This window comes from Salvelinus alpinus, chromosome 2, assembly GCF_045679555.1.
Source record: "Salvelinus alpinus chromosome 2, SLU_Salpinus.1, whole genome shotgun sequence".
Classification (NCBI taxonomy): domain Eukaryota; kingdom Metazoa; phylum Chordata; class Actinopteri; order Salmoniformes; family Salmonidae; genus Salvelinus; species Salvelinus alpinus.
In genome coordinates this window covers 95,555,633-95,580,142 of record NC_092087.1, presented here as the reverse complement: position 1 = coordinate 95,580,142, position 24,510 = coordinate 95,555,633, and the positions used below count along the sequence as shown (strand labels likewise).

Genomic DNA, 24,510 nt, shown 5'->3' with positions numbered 1-24,510 from the left:
TAACTGAAAAAAATGATATTTGTGATGCTTTTAATAAGCATTTCATCTCTGCTGGTTTTTTATTTGAAAGGAAAAGTGTACTTTGTGGTACTGGCCAGTTAGTTGATTTTTCGTCTTGCTTTTCAACCGTTACTCTGAAAAATGGTAACCCTGTTTTTAGTTTCCAGAAAATAACTGAAGCAGAGGTTCTAATTGCCCTGTGTGCCATTGATACTAAGAAATCCTTAGGCGCTGACAATTTAGACCCGTACTTACTTAAGTGTGCTGCACCTATTTTTGCTGGTCCAGTAACACACATTTTTAATCTAACATTAAGCACAGGAAATATCCCTAAGGTGTGGAAAGCAGCTTTTGTTCTGCCATTACATAAGGGAGGTGACGGTAGTGATTTGGATAACTATCGACCCATCTCTAGGCTCCCTTGTCTGGTAAAGATTCTAGAATCTATAGTCAACAAACAGTTACAGTCTTTTCTTTCTGCTAACAGTATTCTTAGTACCAATCAATCTGGTTTTAGATCTAAACACAGTACCACATCGGCCACTATGCTTGTTGTAAATGATATTGCAAATGCCTTAGACGATAGAAAGCACTGTGCTGCGTTGTTTGTAGATTTGTCAAAAGCTTTTGACACTGTAGACCATGCTATCCTTTTGAGTAAGCTGTCATCTATAGGACTGGGCACTGATGCCTGCCGATGGTTTTATGACTATCTTAAAGATAGAACTCAAGCCGTCATGGTCGATGGGGTCAAGTCTGACCCCTTACAGTTACTTAAAGGGGTCCCTCAGGGTTCAATAATTGGCCCACTATTGTTCTCACTTTATATAAACAACATTGGTGAGGATGTCAGATATTGTAAATTCCATTTATATGCAGATGACACAGTTATGTACTCTATTGCTCCAACAGCGGACCAAGCTTTAATGCAGTTGGAGTCTGATTTTAGGATACTACAGGGGTCTCTTTTACAGCTTAAACTTGTTTTTCAACGCTAAGAAAACAAATGTCATGTTTTTTTCTAGGTCTAAACTCCCAGTTAGAAACACGTTTGTAATCACTAGCTTGGATGGTACTCAAATCAATAAGGTCTCTGCATATAAATACTTAGGGGTATGGTTAGATGATAGGCTTTCTTTTAAAAAACATGTTACTGAATTGGGAAAAAAGCTCAAATTCAAGATAAGATTCCTTTACAGAAACAGGGCTTGTCTGTCCTCTGTAAATAGGAAAAAAAATTGTGCAGGCTACTTTTATGTCCGTTTTAGATTATGGTGATATTATCTATATGCATGCATCGGCAAACACATTAAAACCACTGGATGCTATTTACCATTGTGCACTCAGGTTTATCACGGGTGATAGTTACAGAACTCATCACTGTATCCTATATCAACATGTGGGTTGGGTCTCTCTATCTGTGAGGCGAGAGCAACATGCTCTCTTGTTTATTTATAAAGCACTTCTTTTAAAACTACCTCCATATATATCATCATTAATTTCCACAAGATGTACTAATTTTAAAACCAGATCACAGGTGTGGATTACATTAGAGACTCCTGCGGTCTCCACAGAGTTGGGTAGGACTGCCTTCAGTTCCTTTGCACCTTATTTATGGAACAAACTGCAGATCCAACTTAAGTTAGACACTCTGGTGTCCCTTGCCCATTTTAAAATGTTTATGGAGGATCAATATGATGTTGTCTGTGATTGTTTCTGTTGAATTGTGTATGTTTTGAAATGTTCTTGTCTGTATGTCTAAAACTGTACATGTCAACATGTTTACACAGGGCACAGCCGTAAAAGAGATCTAGGTCTCAGTCTGTTTTCCCTGTTAAAATAAAGATGTAAAAAAACAAACAATTTTTTTAAATTAAAAATCCTACAATGTGATTTTCTGGATTTTTTCCCCTCATGTTGTCTGTCATAGTTGAAGTGTACCTATGATGAAATACAGGCCTCATCTTTTTAAGTGGGAGAACTTGCACAATTGGTGGCTGACTAAATACTTTTTTGCCCCACTGTATATGAATATACATTCATGGTCTTTGTTTAATATCAGTAGTCAGTATGTCTATTCCTTCCTTATATCTTATCTTTGTTATTTTAGTGTGTGTCTGTGTGTGTGTGTGACAAATTGAGATGTATTCTTGGAATACGGAGGAGGAAGGGAGGGAAAAGGAGAGGCAGAGGAGGTTGAAGAGAGAGAGAGAGGAAGAGGGTGAGATTGAATCGGTAGAAGATGGTGGAAAAAAGGGAGATGGTTTGTCGAAGAAGAATGGTAGAAAGTGTAAGCAGAGTGAGCTGTACACCGGATCGAGGTCTGGAGGTGAATTATGAGAAGTGGTAGGTGTGTTGAAGTCCTCAGAGCCCATGGATTGCACCGATGGTCAGGATAAAGATGAGTCTGTGACAGCAGGAGTGACATTTTTGGAGAAAGTGGACCCCTGCAGACAGGGTGGCGTGAGTGGAGAAACAGGAGAGTGAAGTTAGGATATTTGAGATATTGATAGCTTATGTGCCGAATACATTACGTTGTTACAGGTGTCACGCTCATGGGCATGTGGGAGGTTCCTAGGTGTGAGGGTGTCAAGCTCATGGGCATGTGGGAGGTTCCTAGGTGTGAGGGTGTCAAGCTCATGGGCATGTGGCAGCAGAGTGTAGGAGGGAGGTTCCTAGGTGTGAGAAGTGTGCAGAAGGGCATGAGACTAAGGAATGTGTTGTGTTGGGAAAACAAGTGGTATGTTGTAAAGGTGCCCATGGGGCCGGGGATCAGAAACGTCTGGTGAGAGAGAGGCAGGATGAGGTTTCCAGGGTTAGAGTAGAGCAGAGGGTGTCGTATGGTGAAAAAAAACCTATTCTTCACACTATCGGTTGAATTACACTATCTATTGTTTCTACATTTTAGAGTTCTCCAGATGAATTTACACCTGAAATTCATGATCAGGACAACAGGGGAGAGTACCGGTAACTTGATATATTTAATGTTACTCATTGGTAGTTTGTTTAAAAGAAGGACAATACCTTAAATCCAGGAAATCTCTCAAAATTAAATTCTTCATTTTTTTGCTCTAGATTCCTGTGCCCCCATGCAGGTCTGTTCCAGTGCAGTATAACAGGCCTGGTGTTTAGGATGGAGGGAGAAGCAGAGGTGCTCTATATGACAGTCCCCTGGGACAGGAGGCTTCTATCCCAGAATGGCAAGAGACCTGCAGGACCCCTGTTCAAGTTTACATGCCTTAAGGGGTCTGTCAGTCAACTACACCTCCCACACTGTGAGATTCATTCTGGTATGTTACACATTTCCATGGAGGTTATCAGTGGTGGAAAAAGTACCCAATTTTCAAACTGAAGTAAAAGTAAAGATACCTTAATAGAAAATGACTCAAGTAAAAGTGAACGTCACCCAGTAAAATACCACTTAAGTAAAAGTCTAAAAGTATTTGGCTTTAAATATACTTTAGTATCAAAACGAAATGTAATTGCTAAAATACTGCATACTTAAGTATCAAAAGTAAAAGCATAAATCATTTCAAATTCCTTATATAAATCTAACCAGACGGCAACATTTTCCAGTTTTTTTATTTACAGCTAGCCAGGGGTACACTTCAACACTCAGACATCATTACAAATTAAGCATGAGTGTTTAGTGAGTCCGCCAGATAAGAGGCAGTAGGGATGTTCTCTTAAATAATATGTGTGTGAATTAGACCATTTTCCTGTCCTGCTAAGCATTCAAAATGTAATGAGTACTTTTGGGTGTCGGGGGAAAATCATTTTCTTTAGGAATGCAGTGAAGCAAAAGTGAAAGTTTTCAAAAATATAAATAGTGAAGTACAGATACCCCCAAAAAACTACTTGAGTGGTACTTAATAGCCTATGTATTCTTAATCACCATCAGTAGCATCACTACTCCACTACTGAGTTGTCATTGTCATCTGAACAGAAGACTAATGTTCTCTTTCTCTCCTAGAGGGTGGATGTGACTTCCTGTCTGTAGCCCATGTGACTGATGATGACAGTATGGAGTTTCTCCATCACCATGAGACAAGAGAAACTCACGTCATATTAAACATCACTCAATTCAGCAAATATGGCATCACCAAGGATAAGGAAGCTCCTGTCTCTCCTATCCGTGCTCTGGTGCTACTATTTTACAAACTCCCAGATGATAACAATAATTCCACACTAAGTGTGTTGTTGCTGCCCAGAAATGTTGACATCGATGAGGTAAGTAGATCCGAGTTATCAAACTCGTCTTTGGTTGGAATTCAATCGAACTCGCACTGTTGACTCACCTTTTTCCACAGAAAAGCATTTTTTGGGGGTAATGTAACTGTAAACAGGGAATTGAAAACTGTGGGGGGTTTCGCACGCAAACCCAAGAGAACATCCTCAAGGTCAGAAGGTGACATTTGGGCTTCCATATTTCAGGCAGTGCTACCTCATTATGACAGTGTGTTCCAAAACATTTCCAATTCTCTCAAGGTGTGTAAGACCAGGAGGACAAGGAATGGAGACCGAGAAATCTACATTGAAATAAATCCTAACTGTAGAATAACCCGGGACCAAGAATACACCCTCTCCACTGATCTAATAGATGAACATCACATAGATCCAGAGGTAGGCTAATACATATGACATGAGAGAGAGAGGAAATGTGTTAACACATGTCAATACTTTATGTGATGCTACCTTGATAAGAAATAGAAATCACATACAATTCTGCTTGACTTGATACTTCTGCTTTTTTTTTTTAGAGAGCAGAGTTTGTGGATTATGATTCCTATACAAACTACATGCCAACATTTCAGTTGCGTTTAAAAACTGTTGTTGAAGAAGTGAATCTTCTTCTGAAAGAGCATGGCAGTCCTGAAAATGAAAGTGTATGGGACCGCCTTGTTTCACTACCAGGTAACTGAAATTCAGAGAGAGTAGGAGTTACAATAGAACTAGTAGTAATATTAGCATTTTACATTTAAGTTTTACATTAAATTAGGAACAGTCATCATAATAGCATGGTAGTAGTAGTAGTAGCAGCAGTAAAGAAGTAGTAGTAGTAGCTAGTAGTAGTAGCAGCAGCAGTAGTAACAGTAGTAGTAGTAACAGTACCAACAGTAGTAGTAGCAGCAGTGGTTGCAGCAGGAGTAGTAGTAGTAGTAGTAGGAGGAGTAGTAGCAGTAGTAGTAGTAGTAATAACAGTAGTAGCAGCAGCAGGAGCAGTAACAGTAGTAGTAGCAGTAGCAGCAGGAGTAGTAGCAGCAGTAGCAGTAGTCGGAGCAGTAGTAGTAGTAGTAGGAGTAGGAGTAGGAGCAGTAGTAGCATTAGTAGTAGGAGTAGCAGCAGCAGTATTAGGAGTAGTAGTAGTAGTAGTAAACTCAACAAAAAAAGAAATGTCCTCTCACTGTCAACTGCATTTAATTTCAGCAAACTTAACATGTGTAAGGGAACACCCCCCTGAAATGAACAAAAATTAATGGGATCATATTAGCACCGTATGAAACATATACACGGTGTACAATACCACTCAATTGGACATCGTTTCATTCAAAGCTGATTGCAAATGTCATATGGCAAATGTCAAGTGTAACACTGCAAAAATCCAATAGATTGCGAGTGCGCTCCACTGTAATTTTTCATATTGCAAATGTAACACAAGGCAAGACCCAAGAGTAAAATGTAGAAAATTTGAAAAAAAATCTAAAACTTATCACCCCCCTAAAAAAGTGTTTTCTGGACCGTTTTTCGAAATTCTTTTGATTTTCATTTCAATTACACATGTATAAGAACTGTATGAATATACTTTTGTAAAATTGTATTATTATTTTTTATAATTTTATTTTTACTTGTCCATAAGGCATATGTTTTGTCCATTTGCAATATGGTTTCATAGGAAGTCAAAAGTCGAAAATAACGATTTTTTGAAAAACTACCAAAATGACAAGTGGCGTCCCCTATTGGATGTGCACGGGTGGGGGGGTGCTCCCTACCCAACTGTAGACCCCTTGCTCCCCCCTAAAGGCATTAAAATCCATAAAAACAATGTGCTTCTGGTAACACATTCCAATCACCAGATGCATGGCTGTCCATTTGCAATATGTTTCAAAATCGTGCCTGGTAACCCAAAACATGAAACATAGCCTAAAATACTGCAGAAATGCAAAATTGACTGGCCTGATGAACTCGGGTTGACCGGGCAGTGATAGTGGTTCCTCTCCATCGCTCGTTGTGTTGATTTCATCATTTCCATTTGGTGATGTTTTTTTCACTGTTGAATCATATTGCAAATGTACTGTGCATTTGCAATATGTTTCAATGGGAATTTACCAACACGAATTTGACATGCTCAAAACTCCTGCAGAAATGCAAAATTGACTTGCCCGATGAACTCGGGATGGCCAGGCAGTGATAATGGTTCCTCTCCATCGCTCGATGGTGACATGAGAGAAGTGGGACTCTGTCGTTTTTTAACGTTTTTTGAAAAATATATTATTGGATGGGCACGGATGGGGGATGCTCCCTACCCAAACGTGGACCCCTTGCACACCCCTAAAAGCATTTAAAACCATTATAAAATGTTTATCCTGGTAACCTGTTCCAATCACTAGGCGCACGCACGGCTGTCCATTTGCAATATGTTTTAATGGGCATTTACCGTCACGAATTTGACATGCTCAAAAAAACTGCAGGAATGCGAAATTGATTGGCCCGATGTACTCGGGATGGCCGGGCAGTGATTCTAGGTCCTCTCCATTGCTCATTGGTGTTGATTTCAGAATGTCATTTTGGTGATGGTACCTCACTGTTTAAACATATTGCAAATGTACAAAAGTCAACCAGCAAGTCAGTGTCCATCAGTCAATTAGATATCTTTCTGACACCAAACAGATACAAACTGACACCCACTTTTTCCAACTCGCTTAGAAGCCAATTATCACATATTTCAGAGCAGACCCAAAATTCACAGCGACTTCTGTTTAAACCATAATAAAAACATATAACACGTAGTTACTGTCTAGCTGCGGGTCCAGTTCTGACATTATGTGTAGGCCTAGCTGAGGCGACCTCGAATCCCAAGTTTTGGCTTGATAGGTCATTTGGAGCCCGAGCAGCAACCTTAATTGGTGCTGAAAATCCACTTTTTCCTGGCATTGCTACGGGGTCCTTGAATGAGCTATTGGACAGAAACGTTGGGGTCCGTCTCTATGGGCCGAGGCGGTTTCAATGCACCTAGTCTTTCGACTCTGGGACTTTTCTAAATGTCGTAATTTTCATAATGGTCAAAATGAATTGAAGTTATTGCAAATGTACAAGGCTGTTTCTCGGTCTGAGAACCTTCTAGAGCCAAAGAACTCACCACGCACTATCGACCTGAGCTCTAGAACAGGTTTCTAAAGTTTCAGAACGCTAGATCTGACGGTTCTTTAACTTCTTCTGGCTGCAAGCCCGAGGCTGCCCACAATATGACAACAGCCAGCTCAAGTGCAGGGCGCGAAATTCAAAATATATATTTTTTTAATATTTAACTTTCACACATTAACAAGTCCAATACAGCAAATGAAAGGTACACATCTTGTGAATCCAGCCAACATGTCCGATTTTTTAAATGTTTTACAGCGAAAACAGCACGTATATTTATGTTAGCTCACCACCAAATACAAAAAAGGACAGACATTTTTCACAGCACAGGTAGCATGCACAAAGCCAACCTAACTAACCAAGAACCAACCAAACTAACCAACAAACAACTTCATCAGATGACAGTCTTATAACATGTTATTCAATAAATCTATGTTTTGTTCGAAAATTTGCATATTTCAGGTATAAATCATAGTTTACATTGCAGCTACAATCAGAAATTGCACCGAAAGCAGCCAGAATAATTACAGACACCAACGTCAAATACCTAATTACTCATCATAAAACATTTCTGAAAAATACATAGTGTACAGCAAATGAAAGACAGGCATCTTGCGATTCCAGCCAATATTTCCGATTTATTAAGTGTTTTACAGCGAAAACACAATATAGCGTTATATTAGCTTACCACAATAGCCAGAAACACAAGCCATTTCCCAGCATTAAAAGTTAGCGATCGTAACAAACCAGTAAAAGATATATAATTTTTGACTAACCTTGATATTCTTCATCAGATGACAGTCCTATAACATCAGGTTATACATACACTTATGTTTTGTTTGAAAATGTGCATATTTAGAGCTGAAATCAGTGGTTATACATTGTGCTAACGTAGCTACTATTTCCCACAACGTCCGGATATTTTTCTGACACTTTTTCTGACACACATATTCTGACCAAATAGCTATTCATAAACATAACTAAAAAATACATGTTGTATAGGAAATGATAAATCCATTAGTTCTTAATGAAATCGGCGTGTTAGAATTCTAAAAAATAACTTCATTACAACATCCAGCTTCGGTATAGCTAGAGTACCCAAAAGTTGGGCGCCGACGACTAGTTCACATGTACGACAGATATATGAAATAGCATCATAAAATGTTTCTTACTTTTGCTGATCTTTCATCAGAATGTTGGACAAGGGGTCCTTTGTCGGGAACAATCGTTGTTTGAATTTAGAACGGCCTCTTTCCCTCTTGAATTAGCAAGCGCACTAGCCAAGTGGCGCGAATCTCTCCATCGTCAACAAACGGAAGAGAACGGAACACGGCAAAACTCCCGAAAAAATTTAAATAATCTGATTAAACTATATTGAAAAAACATACTTTACGATGATATGGTCACATGTATCAAATAAAATCAAAGCCGGAGATATTGGTCGTCCATAACGGCAGCTAAACAGAAGGCAAATCCAGGTACCTCCTCGCGCTCTCCAGAAAACAGGAAATGGGGGACACGTCATACAAAGAGCTTGTATTCCACTTCAGACCAAGATAAACACTCAATTTCTTCTCTCACCGCCTCTTGACATCCAGGGGAAGGTCTATGAAGTGCACGTATACTAATACGTATCATGCCAATTTATAGGCAGGAAGTAGAACAGAGCCTCGATTTCAGACTTTCCCCTTCCTGGTCAGGAAGTTTGTGCCAAATGAGTTCTGTTTGACTCACATATATAATTCAAACGGTTTTAGAAACTAGAGAGTGTTTTCTATCCAATAGTAATAATAATATGCATATTGTACGAGCAAGAATTGAGTACGAGGCCGTTTGAAATGGGCACCTTTTATCTGGCTACTCAATACTGCCCCTGCAGCCCAAACAGGTTAATAGTTCGAACAAAGGTCATTTGTTTCCAGGCTCTGTCTGTCTCTACGCCCCACATTGTGTCCCTCCGTCCTAGCTGTGTGTGTGAGTTTTTCTTGGAAATTTGATGGGGGACATGACTGATTTACAGTTCATGAGGGTTGCCTAATCACACATTTCAAGTTTTGGAAAGATCTGACTTTTTTAACCCTTCGAAACAGCCCCTACCACCCCAATTTAAGGCACTTCCGGTTGGCACAGGAAGCTGAAAGTGAACACATATCCTCATTGGGGTAGGATTTTACAGAATCCTGAGTTTAAAGTCTATACGTTAAGAATTGACTGATCTACACAGGGTTGAATGCAGTGATTTTCACAATTGCAGGTCATGTATATCAAGACACCTTTAGGGTGAATTTAACCACTTCCGGTTGCTCCAGGAAGCTTAGAAACGACACAGGTAGACCTCATAGTGGCCTGATGGATTGTCATCGAAGACAGGTTCATAAGACATTCATAACCCACATAGGCTTCAGGTTGAATTTAGAGGTGCAAGCAATGTATTCCTATGGGGAGAGAAGTCATTGAAAACTGTTTGATGTAAACACCTTTTTTTTAATTGTTAAGGGTTAATGCCACACGGTCAAGGTTAGGCTTGCACAGATCGGGAGGACCTCAGGAACGTTCCTGAGGTCGAATTGTGCTTCTCAGTCCAGCCTCTCTCAGCCTATTGCGGACAGTTTGAGCACTGATGGAGGGATTGTGCGTTCCTGGTGTAACTCGGGCAGTTGTGGTTGCCATCCTGTACCTGTCCCGCAGATGTGATGTTCAGATGTACCAATCCTGTGCAGGTGTTGTTACACGTGGTCTGCCACTGCGAGGACGATCAGCTGTCCATCCTGTCTCCCTGTAGTGCTGTCTTAGGCGTCTCACAGTACGGACATTGCAATTTATTGCCCTGGCCACATCTGCAGTCCTCATGCCTCCTTGCTGCATGCATAATGCACGTACACGCAGATATGCAAGGACCCTGGGGATCTTTCTTTTGGTGTTTTTTAGAGTCAGTAGAAAGGCTTCTTTAGTAGAAAGCTTTCAAAACTGTGACCTTAATTGCCTACCGTCTGTAAGCTGTTAGTGTCTTAACGACCATTCAACAGGTGCATGTTCATTAATTGTTTATGGTTCATTGAACAAGCATGAGAAACAGTGTTTAAACCCTTTACAATGAAGATCTGTGTAGTATTTTGGATTTTTATGAATTATCTTTGAAAGAGGGTCCTGAAAAATGGACGTTTCTTTTTTTGCTGAGTTTAGTAGTAGCAGGAGTAGCAGTAGCAGTAGTAGTAGTAGTAGTAGTAGTAGTAGCAGTAGTAAATTAAGTAGTAGTAGCAGCATTGGATGTTGCCTGCAGTGTAACCTAGCTCACTTTAAATACTACTGTATATACCCACTTTTTGATGAAACGGATGGTCTGTCAAGTGAAAAAATGTCTCGAGGAGCATGCCTAATCAAGGTATCTTTTCATCCACAGTTACACCTCCAGATGGCGCTAGAGCAGGTAAATATAATTTCCTGTCTTCTCACAAGAGATTTAATTGTGGTAGAGGACAGAGTTCCCTAATAGCAGATTTTTGCAGTAAACACAATGTAGCTTTTTAGAATCCTATTGATAAAAGCAAGAAAACAGTCACTAATTAGTTAGTTAATGCTGAGCAAGTGTTGCACCTTTGCCTTTTCAATTATGATTTAATTGTTCGGTTGCACCTCGACTCCTGTGGTTAAGTGCCGTCCACTTCTTTTCAAATTCAATTACAATCTCAACAAGATGGCATCATCACAAACATTTTGCTACGTTACAGCCCCCCAAACAAATGAAATACCTCGTTTGCTTTGAGACTCGTGTGTGTCAGGTGCGTCCTGTTTCCATTGATCATCCTTGAGATGTTTCTCCTACTTGATTGGAGGCCACCTGTGGTAAATTCAATTGATTGGACATAATTTGGAAAGGCACACAACTGTCTATGTAAGATCAAACAGTTGACAGTGCATGTCAGAGCAAAAACCAAGCCATGAGGTCAAAGGAATTGTCTCGTAGAGCCCCGAGACAGGATTGTGTGGAGGCACAGATCTGGTGAAGGGTACCAAAACATTTCTACAGCATTGAAGGTCCACAAGAACACAGTGGCCTCAATCAGTAAAGGGCACATGACAGCCTGCTTGGAGTTTGCCAAAAAGCACATAAGGGACTCTCAGACCATGATAAACAAGATTCAATGGTCTGATGAAATTAAGATTTAACTCTTTGGCCTGAATTTACATTTACATTACATTTAAGTCATTTAGCAGACGCTCTTATCCAGAGCGACTTACAAATTGGTGCATTCACCTTATGACATCCAGTGGAACAGCCACTTTACAATAGTGCATCTAAATCTTTTAAAGGGGGGGGGGGGGGGGGGGCAGAAGGATTGCTTTATCCTATCCTAGGTATTCCTTGAAGAGGTGGGGTTTCAGGTGTCTCCGGAAGGTGGTGATTGACTCCGCTGTCCTGGCGTCGTGAGGGAGTTTGTTCCACCATTGGGGTGCCAGAGCAGCGAACAGTTTTGACTGGGCTGAGCGGGAACTGTACTTCCTCAGTGGTAGGGAGGCGAGCAGGCCAGAGGTGGATGAACGCAGTGCCCTTGTTTGGGTGTAGGGCCTGATCAGAGCCTGAAGGTACTGAGGTGCCGTTCCCCTCACAGCTCCGTAGGCAAGCACCATGGTCTTGTAGCGGATGCGAGCTTCAACTGGAAGCCAGTGGAGAGAGCGGAGGAGCGGGGTGACGTGAGAGAACTTGGGAAGGTTGAACACCAGACGGGCTGCGGCGTTCTGGATGAGTTGTAGGGGTTTAATGGCACAGGCAGGGAGCCCAGCCAACAGCGAGTTGCAGTAATCCAGACGGGAGATGACAAGTGCCTGGATTAGGACCTGCGCCGCTTCCTGTGTGAGGCAGGGTCGTACTCTGCGGATGTTGTAGAGCATGAATCTACAGGAACGGGCCACCACCTTGATGTTAGTTGAGAACGACAAACGTCATGTCTGGAGGCAACCTGACACATTCCCTATGGTGAAGCATGGTGGTGGCAGCATCATGCTGTGGGTATATTTTTCAGCGGCAGGAACTGGGAGACTAGTCAGGATCGAGGGAAAGATGAACGGAGCAAAGTACAGAGAGATCCTTGATGAAAACCTGCTCCAGAGTGCTCAGGACCTCAGACTGGGGCGAAGGTTCACCTTCCAACCGGACAACGACCCTAAACACACAGCCAAGACAATGCAGAAGTGGCTTCCCTGAATGTCCTTGAACCCGGACTTAAACCTGATCTAACATCTCTAGAGAGACCTGAAAAAAGCTGTGCAGCAACGCTACCCATCCAACCTGACAGAGCTTGAGAGGATCTGCAGAGAAGAATGTGAGAAACTCCCCAAATACAGGTGTGCCAAGCTTGTAGCGTCATACCCAAGAAGACAATGCTGTAATTATAATGCTGTAATCGCTGCCAAATGTGCATCAACAAAGTACTGAGAAAAGTGTCTGAATACTTACGTAAATGTGATGTTTCATTTTTAAATTAATTTGCAAGAATGTAGAAAAACAACAGTTTTTTGCTTTTTCATTATGGGTGTCACGCCCTGACCTTTTTTATTCTCTATTTTGGTTAGGTCAGGGTGTGACTAGGGTGGGTACCCTATTTTTTGGTATTTCTATGTTGGCCTGGTATAGTTCCCAATCACAGGCAGCTGTGTCACGTTCCTGAACTGTTTTCTGTTGTTTTGTATGTGTGTGATGGTCAGGGCGTGAGTTTTGGGTGGGCAGTCTATGTTTTCCGTTTCTATGTTGGTTTTGGGTTGCCTGGTATGGCTCTTAATTAGAGGCAGGTGTTTTGCGTTTTCCTCTAATTGAGAGTCATATTAAGGTAGGAGGTTCTCACTGTTTGTTTGTGGGTGATTGTCGCTGTGTCTGTGTATTTTGCACCACACGGTACTGTCTCGTCTCGGTCGTTCATGTGTTTCCTCGTTTCATGTAAGTTCATAGTTTAGGTCTGTCTAGTTCGTTTTGTTATTTTGTTTATCATTCAAGTGTATTTCGTTTCGTGTTTTTCCGTCTTGTCAAATAAACATTATGTATTCATCACCCGCTGCGCCTTGGTCTACTCACTCACCGAAAGAGAGCTGTTACAAGCTGTCTATCGTTGTCTCTGATTGGGGATCATATTTAGGCAGCCTTTTCCCACCTGTTGTTTGTGGGATCTTGTTTTTGTGTAGCTGCCTGTGAGCAGCCCAGAACGTCACATTTTGTTTTCTTCTGTATTGTTGTTGGTGAGTTTCATATTTATTAAACATGTGGAACTCTAAGTACGCTGCGCCTTGGTCCATTCATTCAGACGACCGTGACAATGGGGTATTGTGTGTAGATTATTGGGGTGGGGGGACAATTTAATCAATTTTAGAATAAGGCTGTAACGTAACAAAATGTGGAAATAGTCAAGGGGTCTGTATACTTTCCGAATGCACTGTAATAATAACAGGACTGCCTAATAATAACATGATTTGAACTGTAAAAATGTATGACATTTTAATGTAATTAGAATGAACACAATTAGTCATTATACGGAGCAAAGTACAGAGAGATCCTTGATGAAAACCTGCTGTTGTTCAAAAAGTAGACATGTTTCGTCCACTCCAAAATAATTCCAGCATCCAAACTGCATGAACCTGCTGCTCCCCTTATGGGCATTTCCATCCACCCCCCTCAACAGACGTCCACTCTGCCCCCCACCTCAAAGGTAATTCAATCACTGCTACAGTTGTTAATATGAATATATTATCATCTCTATTTTATTATTATATTTAAATTGTTTTGTTTCACTTTGTCCTCATTGGACATTTACTCTGTCTGACTGCTGCTCCCTCTATAAATATATAAAACATTATATATATGTTTTAGAAATCATGATGTAATTAGAAAACTGTTAGCACTATTATATTTCTTGGAACTTTGAGTTTCTGTTTTATTTAGTAAATGTTTTATTTGTTCCATTGTGTGTGTTGGAGCTGGTAGCTGCTTCTGAGAGGGAACAGAAGCCAGCAGGGGCAGAGAGGGACAAACTCACCAGCACCTCTTCTGGAATGTGAGTGGAGATTGAGTATATTAGTCTGATAGTAAAACTATGTAGTTAGTGGTGAGATTGAATATATGAGTCTTCTGGTCTGGTGCTGGAGAGATAATCAACTTTAAACGTGGTGAATTGACCCTCTAACATCTCTTCTATACCTCTATTACATCATCCTCATGAACTGACTGAAATTAATGTAGAACAGTGAAGTGACCACAGCATGTGGTGGTGGTGTAGGGGAACAGAACAGTGTAGTGACCACAGCATGTGGTGGTGGTGTAGGGGAACAGAACAGTGTAGTGACTACAGCATGTCGTGGTGGTGTAGGGGAACAGTGTAGTGACCACAGCATGTGGTGGTGGTGTAGGGGAACAGTGTAGTGACCACAGCATGTGGTGGTGGTGTAGGGGAACAGTGTAGTGACCACAGCATGTGGTGGTGGTGTAGGGGAACAGTGTAGTGACCACAGCATGTGGTGGTGGTGTAGGGGAACAGTGTAGTGACCACAGCATGTGGTGGTGGTGTAGGGGAACAGAACAGTGTAGTGACCACAGCATGTGGTGGTGGTGTAGGGGAACAGAACAGTGTAGTGACCACAGCATGTAGTGGTGGTGTAGGGGAACAGAACAGTGTAGTGACCACAGCATGTAGTGGTGGTGTAGGGGAACAGAACAGTGTAGTGACCACAGCATGTGGTGGTGGTGTAGGGGAACAGTGTAGTGACCACAGCATGTGGTGGTGGTGTAGGGAACAGAACAGTGTAGTGACCACAGCATGTGGTGGTGGTGTAGGGGAACTGAACAGTGTAGTGACCACAGCATGTGGTGGTGGTGTAGGGGAACAGTGTAGTGACCACAGCATGTGGTGGTGGTGTAGGGAACAGAACAGTGTAGTGACCACAGCATGTGGTGGTGGTGTAGGGGAACAGAACAGTGTATTGACCACAGCATGTGGTGGTGGTGGTGTAGGGGAACAGTGTAGTGACCACAGCATGTGGTGGTGGTGTAGGGGAACAGTGTAGTGACCACAGCATGTGGTGGTGGTGTAGGGGAACAGAACAGTGTAGTGACCACAGCATGTGGTGGTGGTGTAGGGGAACAGAACAGTGTAGTGACCACAGCATGTGGTGGTGGTGGTGTAGGGGAACAGAACAGTGTAGTGACCACAGCATGTGGTGGTGTAGGGGAACAGAACAGTGTAGTGACCACAGCATGTGGTGGTGTAGGGGAACAGAACAGTGTAGTGACCACAGCATGTGGTGGTGGTGTAGGGGAACAGTGTAGTGACCACAGCATGTGGTGGTGGTGTAGGGAACAGAACAGTGTAGTGACCACAGCATGTGGTGGTGGTGTAGGGGAACTGAACAGTGTAGTGACCACAGCATGTGGTGGTGGTGTAGGGGAACAGTGTAGTGACCACAGCATGTGGTGGTGGTGTAGGGAACAGAACAGTGTAGTGACCACAGCATGTGGTGGTGGTGTAGGGGAACAGAACAGTGTATTGACCACAGCATGTGGTGGTGGTGTAGGGGAACAGTGTAGTGACCACAGCATGTGGTGGTGGTGTAGGGGAACAGAACAGTGTATTGACCACAGCATGTGGTGGTGGTGGTGGTGGTGTAGGGGAACAGTGTAGTGACCACAGCATGTGGTGGTGTAAGGGAACAGTGTAGTGACCACAGCATGTGGTGGTGGTGTAGGGGAACAGAACAGTGTGACTGTTTCTTGTGTCCAGGTTGACCCGGTCTGGAGAGAAGCGTCGCCGTCTGGAAAGGCAGAGGAAGGGGCCTAGGTCCCTGGACATCAGGGTAAGACTAGTGACATTTCAGAAGGGTCAAATGTCATTTATTTATTTTACCGTTATTTTACCAGGTAAGTTGACTGAGAACACGTTCTCATTTGCAGCAACGACCTGGGGAATAGTTACAGGGGAGAGGAGGGGGATGAATGAGCCAATTGTAAACTGGGGATTATTAGGTGACCATGATGGTTTGAGGGCCAGATTGGGATTTTAGCCAGGACACCGGGGTTAACACCCCTACTCTTACGATAAGTGCCATGGGATCTTTAATGACCTCAGAGAGTCAGGACACCCGTTTAACGTCCCATCCGAAAGACGGCACCCTACACAGGGCAGTGTCAATCACTGCCCTGGGGCATTGGGATATTTTTTAGACCAGAGGAAAGAGTGCCTCCTACTGGCCCTCCAACACCACTTCCAGCAGCATCTGGTCTCCCATCCAGGGCCTGACCAGGACCAACCCTGCTTAGCTTCAGAAGCAAGCCAGTAGTGGTATGCAGGGTGGTATGCTGCTGGCATTGTGAACTAAACGTGTGTGTGTGTGTGAGGTATTGAGACCAGTAGAAAGTTTGTAAATATGAATACATATTCATGGTCTTTGTTTTATAGTCGTCAGTATTTATATTCCTTCCTTATCTTTTCTTCTTTATTATTTTAGAGATCCTCCATGTTGGATGTTCTAGACCTGTTGCTGACCACTCTGAAGGAGCTCACTGAAGAACAGCTGGAGACATTTCAGTTTCACCTGACAACATCCCAGCTGCCTGGCTTTCCTCCCATCCCAGAGAGACAGCTGGAGAACGTTGACAGACAGGACACAGTGGATCAGATGGTGCAGAGATACGGCCCTGAGGAAGCTGTGGAGATCACAGTGGAGATCCTGATGGAGATGAATCTGCATGATCTCGCTAAGAAGTTACAAAGAGATCACAGAGGTAAAACAACAAGCAATGAATCTGTTCTTTAAAAGTTCACTTCCTTTTTTATACATTGAGTGTGTGAATAATCATCTTTCCTTCACTCTACGAGAACCACAACTTGCTGACAAAGTTGAAAATACAATGTCACCATAGACAACCTTAGAAAAAATATAGACTGTTAAAAAGTCATAATTGTGCATCTAAATAATTTCTGGACAAAACTATTATTCCAAAGTATGTTTTTTGACCAGAGATCTGTTAATTAATCCTCAGCCTGCTGACTTTGTGTACTTCTCTTAGTTTTAAATAGCCTTTACCTGGTCGTATTCTGGTTAGTTGAGATACACTGAGTGTACAAAACATGAACACCTGCTCTTTCCATGACATGGACTGTAAATCCAGGTGAAAGCTATGATCCCTTATTGACGTCACTTGTTAAATCCACTTCAATCAGCGTAGATGAAGGAGAGGAAACAGGTCAAATAAGGATTTTTATGCCTTGAGACAGTTCAAACATATGTGTGCCATTCAGAGGGTGAATGGGCAAGACAAATATTTAAGTGCCTTTGAACAAGGTATGGTAGTAGGTGCCAGGCATACTGGTTTGTGTCAAGAACTGCAACGCTGCTGGGTTTTTCACGCTCAACAGTTTCCTGTGCGTTTCAAGAACGATCCACCACCCAAAGGACATCTAGTCAACTTGACACAATAGGGAAGCATTGGAGTCAACATGAGCCAGCATCCCTGTGGAACTTTCGACCCCTTGTAGAGTCCATGCCCTATGAAATGAGGCTGTTCTGAGGGCAAAGGGGGGGGGGGAGGGGTGCAAGTCAATATTAGTAAGGTGTTCTCTCTCTCTCTCTCTTACAGGAAAGAAACGGAAAAGAAGTGAGTCACCACTGACCTCAAATTCTCTCAGTAATTTGTTGAAGCACAATTGGCAGTGATTACAGCCTTGAGTCTTCTTGGGTATGACTCTATGAGCGTGGCACAACTGTATTTGGGGAGTTTCTCCCATTCTTCTCTTTAGATCGTCTCAAGCTCTGCCAGGTTGGATGGGGAATGTCACGTCTCTTTAGAGATGTTTGATTGTGTTCAAGTCTAGGCTCTAGCAGGGCCACTCAAGGACATTCAGAGACTTGTCCGGAAGCAACTCCTGCATTGTCAAATCAAATTTTATTGGTCACATACACATGGTTAGCAGATGCTATTATGAGTGTAGCAAAATGCTTGGGCTTCTAGTTCCGAATGCAGCAATATCTAACAAGTAATCTATCAATTCCGCAACAACTACCAAATAAACAAATCTAAGTAAAGGAATGGAATAAGAATACATATACATATATGGATGAGCAATGACAGAGCGGCATAGGCAAGGTGCAATAGATGGTATAAAATACAATATATACATATGGGAGGATTAATGCAAGATATGTAAACATTATTAAAGTGACTAGTGATTTCATGTCTGTATGTAGGCAGCAGCCTCACTGTGTTAGTGATGGCTGTTTAATAACAGTCTGATGGCCTTGAGAAAGAAGCTATATTTCAGTCTCTTGGTCCCCACTTTGATGCACCAGTACTTCTGTACCTTCTGGATGGTAGCGTGGTGAACAGGCCTTGATGATCTGTTTGGCCTTCCTGTGGTATCAGGTGCTGTAGGTGTCCTGGAGGGCAGGTAGTTTGCCACCGGTGTTGTGTTGTGCAGACCACACCACCCTCTGGAGAGCCCTGCTGTTGTGGGCGGTGCAGTCGCCATACCAGGTGGTGACAAAAACCGACAGGGTGCTCTCAATTGTGCATCTATAAAAGTTTGAGGGTTTAGGTTGAAAAGCCACATTGTCTGTGTGGGTGGACCATTTCAGTTTGTCCCATGATGTGTACGTCGAGGAGCTTGACTTTCCACCTTCTCCACTGCAGTCCCATCGATATGGATAGGGGAGTGCTCCCTCTGCTGTGTCCTGAAGTCCACGATAATCTCCGTTTTGTTGACGTTGAGTGAGCGGTTGTTTTCCTGACACCACACTCCGAGTGCCCTCACCTCCTCCCTATAGGCTGTCTCGACGTTGTTGGTAATCAAGCCTACTACTGATGTGTCGTCTGCAAACTTGATGATTGAGTTGGCGGCGTGCATGGCCACGCAGTCACCGGGAGTACAGGAGAGGGCTGAGCACGCACCCTTGTGAGGCCTCAGTGTTGAGGATCAGCGAAGTGGAGATGTTGTTTGCTACCTTCACCACCTGGGGGCGGCCCGTCAGGAAGTCCAGGACCCAATTACACAGGGCGGGGTTGAGACCCAGGGCCTCAAGCTTAATGATGAGCTTGGAGGGTAATATGGTGTTGAATGCTGAGCTGTAGTCAATGAACAGCATTCTTACATAGGCAGTGTGACGGCGATTGCATTGTCTGTGGACCTATTGGGGCGGTATGCAAATTGAAGTGTGTCTAGGGTGATAGGTAAGGTGGAGATGATATGATCCTTGACTCGTCTCTCAAAGCACTTCATGATGACAGAAGTGATTGCTATTGAGTGATAGTTATTTAGTTCAGGTACCTTTGCCTTCTTGGTTACAGGAGCAGGCCATCTTGAAGCATGTGGGGACAGCAGACTAGGATAGGGAGAGATTGAATATGTTCGTAAACACACCAGTCAGCTGGTTTGCGCATGATCTGAGGACGCGGCTAGGGATGCCGTCCGTGCCGGCAGCCTTGCGAGGGTAAACATGTTTAAATATCTTACTCACGTCGGCCACGGATAAGAAGAGCCCACAGTCCTTGGTAGCGGGCCGTGTCGGTGGCTCTGTATTATCCTCAGTGTGCAAAGAAGGTATTTAGTTTGTCTGGAAGCAAGACGTCGGTGTCCCTGACGTGGCCTGTTTTCTATTTGTAGTCCGTGATTGTTTGTAGCCCCTGCCACATGCGTCTCGTGTCTGAGCCATTGAATTGCGACTCCATTTTGTCTCTATACTGACATTTAGCTCGTTTGATTGCCTTGCGGAGGGAATAACTACACTGTTTGTATTCGGCCATATTCCCAGTCACCTTTCCATGGTTAAATGCGGTGGTTCGCACTTTCAGTTTTACGCGACTGCAGCCATCTATCCACCGTTTCTGGTTAGGACCCTCTCTGTCGACCCTCTGTTTCTGGTTAGGACCCTCTCTGTCGACCCTCTGTTTCTGGTTAGGACCCTCTCTGTCGACCCTCTATGTTTCTGGTTAGGACCCTCTCTGTCGACCCTCTATGTTTCTGGTTAGGACCCTCTCTGTCGACCCTCTATGTTTCTGGTTAGAACCCTCTGTGTTTCTGGTTAGGACCCTCTATGTCTCTGGTTAGGACCCTCTCTGTCGACCCTCTATGTCTCTGGTTAGGACCCTCTCTGTCGACCCTCTATGTTTCTGGTTAGGACCCTCTCTGTCGACCCTCTATGTTTCTGGTTAGGACCCTCTCTGTCGACCCTCTATGTTTCTGGTTAGGATCCTCTCTGTCGACCCTCTATGTTTCTGGTTAGGATAGGTGTTAATAGTCAGTGGGTACAACATCTCCTATGCACTTCCTTTTAAACTCACTCACAGAATCAGCATATGAATCGATATTATTCTCTGAGGCTACCCAGAACATGTCCCAGCCCGCGTGATCAAAACAATCTTGAAGTGTGGATTCTGATTGGTCAGACCAGCGATGAATAGTCCTTGTCACGGGTACATTGCGTTTTGAGTTTCTGCCTATAGGAAGGGAGGAGCAAAAAGGAGTTGTGGTCAGATCGCCGAAAGGAGGGCAGGGGAGGGCCTTGTATGCATTGCGGAAGTTGGAGTAGCAGTGATCCAGTGAATTGCGATATGCTGATAGAATTTAGGTAGCCTCAAATTTGCTTTGTTAAAATCACCAGCTACAATAAATGCAGCCTCAGGATATGGTTTCCAGTTTGCATAGAGTCCAGTGAAGTTCCTTGAGGGCCGTCGTGGTATCAGCTTGAGGGGGGATATACACGGCTGTGACAATAACCAACGAGAATTCTCTTGGGATATAATACGGTCAGCATTTGATTGAGAGGAATTCTAGGTCAGGTGAACAAAAGGACTTGAGTCCCTGTATGTTGTTACAATTACTTCATGAGTCGTTATTCATGATACTTACACGCCCACCCTTCTTCCCAGAGAGATGTTTATTTCTGTCGGTGCGACGCACAGAGAATCCCGGTGGCTGTACCGACTCCGACAGCATATCCCGAGAGAGCCATGTTTCTGTGAAACAGTATGTTACAATCCCTGATGTCTCTCTGGAAAGCAAACCCTGCCCTAATTTCGGCTACCTTGTTATCTAGAGACTGGACATTAGCGAGTAATATACTCGGAAGCGGTGGGTGGTGTGCACGCCTCCAAAGTCTGCCCAGAAGTTCTTTCTCTTCTGCGGCGACGTTGTTTTGGGTCAGTTTCTGGAATCAGTTCAATTGCCTTTGGTGGTTCGGACAAAGGGTCCGATTCGGGAAAGTTGTACTCCTGGTCATAGTGCTGGTAAGTTGATGTCACTCTGATATCCAATAGTTCTTACCGGCTGTATGTAATAGCACTTAAGATTTTCTGGGCTAACAATATAAGAAATAATACATAAAAACACAAAATTATGCAAAGTTTCCTAAGGACCCTCTCTGTCTTGGCTGTGTGCACCATCCCTACGGTGAAGCATGGTGGAGGCAGGATCATGCTCTGGGGATGTTTTTAAGCGGCAGTGGCTGGAAGACTAATCAGGATCGGGGGAAAGATGAACAGAGCAAAGTACAGAGAGATCCTTGATGAAATCTTGATCCAGAGTGCTCAGGACCTCAGACTGGGACAAAGGTTCACCTTCCAACAACAATGACCCCAAGCACACAGCCAAGACAATGCAGGAGTAGCTTCAGGACAAGTCTCTGAATGTCCTCGAGTGGCCCAGTCAGAGCCCGGATTTGAACCCAATCGAACATCTCTAAAAAATAACTGTTCAGCGACGCTCCCCATCCAAGAATGTGAGAAACTCCCCAAATTCAGGTGTGCCAAGCTTGTAGCGTCATAACCAAGAAGACTGGAGGCTGTAATCGCTGCCAAAGGTGCTTCAATAAAGTACTGAGTAAAGGGTCTGAATACTTGTGTAAATGTGATATTTCAGTTAATTATTTTTATAAATTTGCAAAAATGTCTAAACCGTGAGGGATTTTTTATTTAAATACGTTTTTGAATAAGGCTGTAACAAAATGAAGGGGTCTGAATACTTTCTGAATGCATTGTATATACCACTTTCTAATGATATTCATGGTCTGTCAAATTAAATATTTTCTTGATTAGCATGTGTAATCAAGGTATTTTTTTATCCACAGTTACACAACCAGCTGGCGGTACAGCAGGTAAACATAATTTCCTGTCTTCCGCCAACAGATTTAATTGTGGTAGAAATCAGATCAGAAATGAGTGCTGCACCTTTACAATTATGAGTTAATTGTTCGGGTGCACCTCGACTCCTGTGGTTAAGAGCTGTCCACTTCTTCTTTCCTTATTCAATTACAGTTATTAAAGGTAGACTCAGCAAGATGACATCAAGAAACACAACAGGTAAACTTGTTGTTTACCTACATCAACATACAAGGAGAATTCTGATCCTTCAGGACTGTTTATTTTAGTTATTACTATGTCATGTTAAAGTTGTCATTGTTTTACTTTTCTGTATCCAGGGACAAAACCAAATGTTTCTTATCTGCTGCTGGGCGCTCTGGCAGAGCTGGTTTCAGAACAGCTGGAGAGCTTTCAGTGGCACCTGATTCACGGTGAGGGATTTACTTCAATCCCAGGGGGCCAGCTGGAGAACGCTAACAGACTGGTCACAGTGGATAGGATGGTGCAACAATACCACGAGGAGGGTGCTGTGAAGATCACACTGGAGATCCTGAGGAAGATGCGCCAGAACAAAATGGCTGATGAGTTAGAGAAGAAGTTCCCAAACAATGTCTGAATTGTATACTGTTTGTCTACAACTGTATACTGTACTGTTTGTCTACAACTGTATACAGTACTGTTTATCTACAACTGTATATGCATTCACACATCAAGTCTTCTCTTGAGTTGGGCTCAGGGATGGAACAACTGTTGAATGTCTGTGGTTGTTTGTGGGGGAAGGGTGGATAGTGTGTATGACTGTGGGTGTGTATGTATCCCACATCTGTTGCTGTGGGGTAATGGTGTTAGGGAAGATGTAGGATGAATCACAATAATGTTTTGCCAAAATAATAATTGCTTGCTTAAAAATGTGATTTTTGTAATGCCAGTCCTGGTTCTAGGTAACAATCCTTTGTATGAACTGCCTAGATTATTGCTCATAACTATTTGCTAATTGTAGACATAATGCATTTTCTTCTCTTGAGTTGGGCTCTGGGATGGAGCAACTGTCTTCTCTTGAGTTGGGCTCTGGGATGGAGCAACTGTCTTCTCTTGAGTTGGGCTCTGGGATGGAGCAACTGTCTTCTCTTGAGTTGGGCTCTGGGATGGAGCAACTGTCTTCTCTTGAGTTGGGCTCTGGGATGGAGCAACTGTCTTCTCTTGAGTTGGGCTCTGGGATGGAGCAACTGTCTTCTCTTGAGTTGGGCTCTGGGATGGAGCAACTGTCTTCTCTTGAGTTGGGCTCTGGGATGGAGCAACTGTCTTCTCTTGAGTTGGGCTCTGGGATGGAGCAACTGTCTTCTCTTGAGTTGGGCTCTGGGATGGAGCAACTGTCTTCTCTTGAGTTGGGCTCTGGGATGGAGCAACTGTCTTCTCTTGAGTTGGGCTCTGGGATGGAGCAACTGTCTTCTCTTGAGTTGGGCTCTGGGATGGAGCAACTGTCTTCTCTTGAGTTGGGCTCTGGGATGGAGCAACTGTCTTCTCTTGAGTTGGGCTCTGGGATGGAGCAACTGTCTTCTCTTGAGTTGGGCTCTGGGATGGAGCAACTGTCTTCTCTTGAGTTGGGCTCTGGGATGGAGCAACTGTCTTCTCTTGAGTTGGGCTCTGGGATGGAGCAACTGTTGAATATCTTTGTGAGAGAAGGGTGGTGTAGTATGTATCCCACATCTGTTGCTATGGTGTCAGGGACAATATAGGAGGAATCACAAAAATTGTTTCCAAAATAATAATTGCTTACCAAAAATAAAAAAATGTGTAATGCCTGTCCCGGTTATATGAACTACCTACATTATTACACATGATATTTGTAAATTGTGGAAATAAATTAAGATGAAAGATTTTAAATATACAATACTATCGAGGTGAGTGCTGGCAAATGCTTTTAGCAGTTAATCTGTTTATGTTCTGTGGGTGGCACTGTGTGCTCTTTATAAAGGATGGGTCCCAATCTCTCAAAGGCCCTAAAATCCAGGGGGACAGGGGTGGTCTGACAGTCACTGGGA

General features: G+C 43.1%; 1 protein-coding gene across 1 annotated transcript in view; it reads left to right on the top strand.

Moving 5' to 3' along the window:
• LOC139545759 (uncharacterized) overlaps positions 1–24,272 on the top strand; it is a 34,845-nt gene extending 10,573 nt beyond the window's left edge. The window contains exons 4-17 of the mRNA XM_071353888.1: positions 2,909–2,967; positions 3,076–3,290; positions 3,974–4,230; positions 4,489–4,623; positions 4,761–4,914; positions 10,760–10,786; positions 13,966–14,054; positions 14,323–14,399; positions 16,119–16,191; positions 16,843–17,119; positions 17,975–17,992; positions 22,456–22,482; positions 22,643–22,687; positions 22,807–24,272. Of these exons, the coding sequence (XP_071209989.1) occupies positions 2,909–2,967; positions 3,076–3,290; positions 3,974–4,230; positions 4,489–4,623; positions 4,761–4,914; positions 10,760–10,786; positions 13,966–14,054; positions 14,323–14,399; positions 16,119–16,191; positions 16,843–17,119; positions 17,975–17,992; positions 22,456–22,482; positions 22,643–22,687; positions 22,807–23,084 (1,731 nt within the window). The 3' untranslated portion in view covers positions 23,085–24,272. The remainder of the gene's footprint in view (positions 1–2,908; positions 2,968–3,075; positions 3,291–3,973; positions 4,231–4,488; positions 4,624–4,760; positions 4,915–10,759; positions 10,787–13,965; positions 14,055–14,322; positions 14,400–16,118; positions 16,192–16,842; positions 17,120–17,974; positions 17,993–22,455; positions 22,483–22,642; positions 22,688–22,806) is intronic.
• Positions 24,273–24,510: the final 238 nt, after the last annotated feature.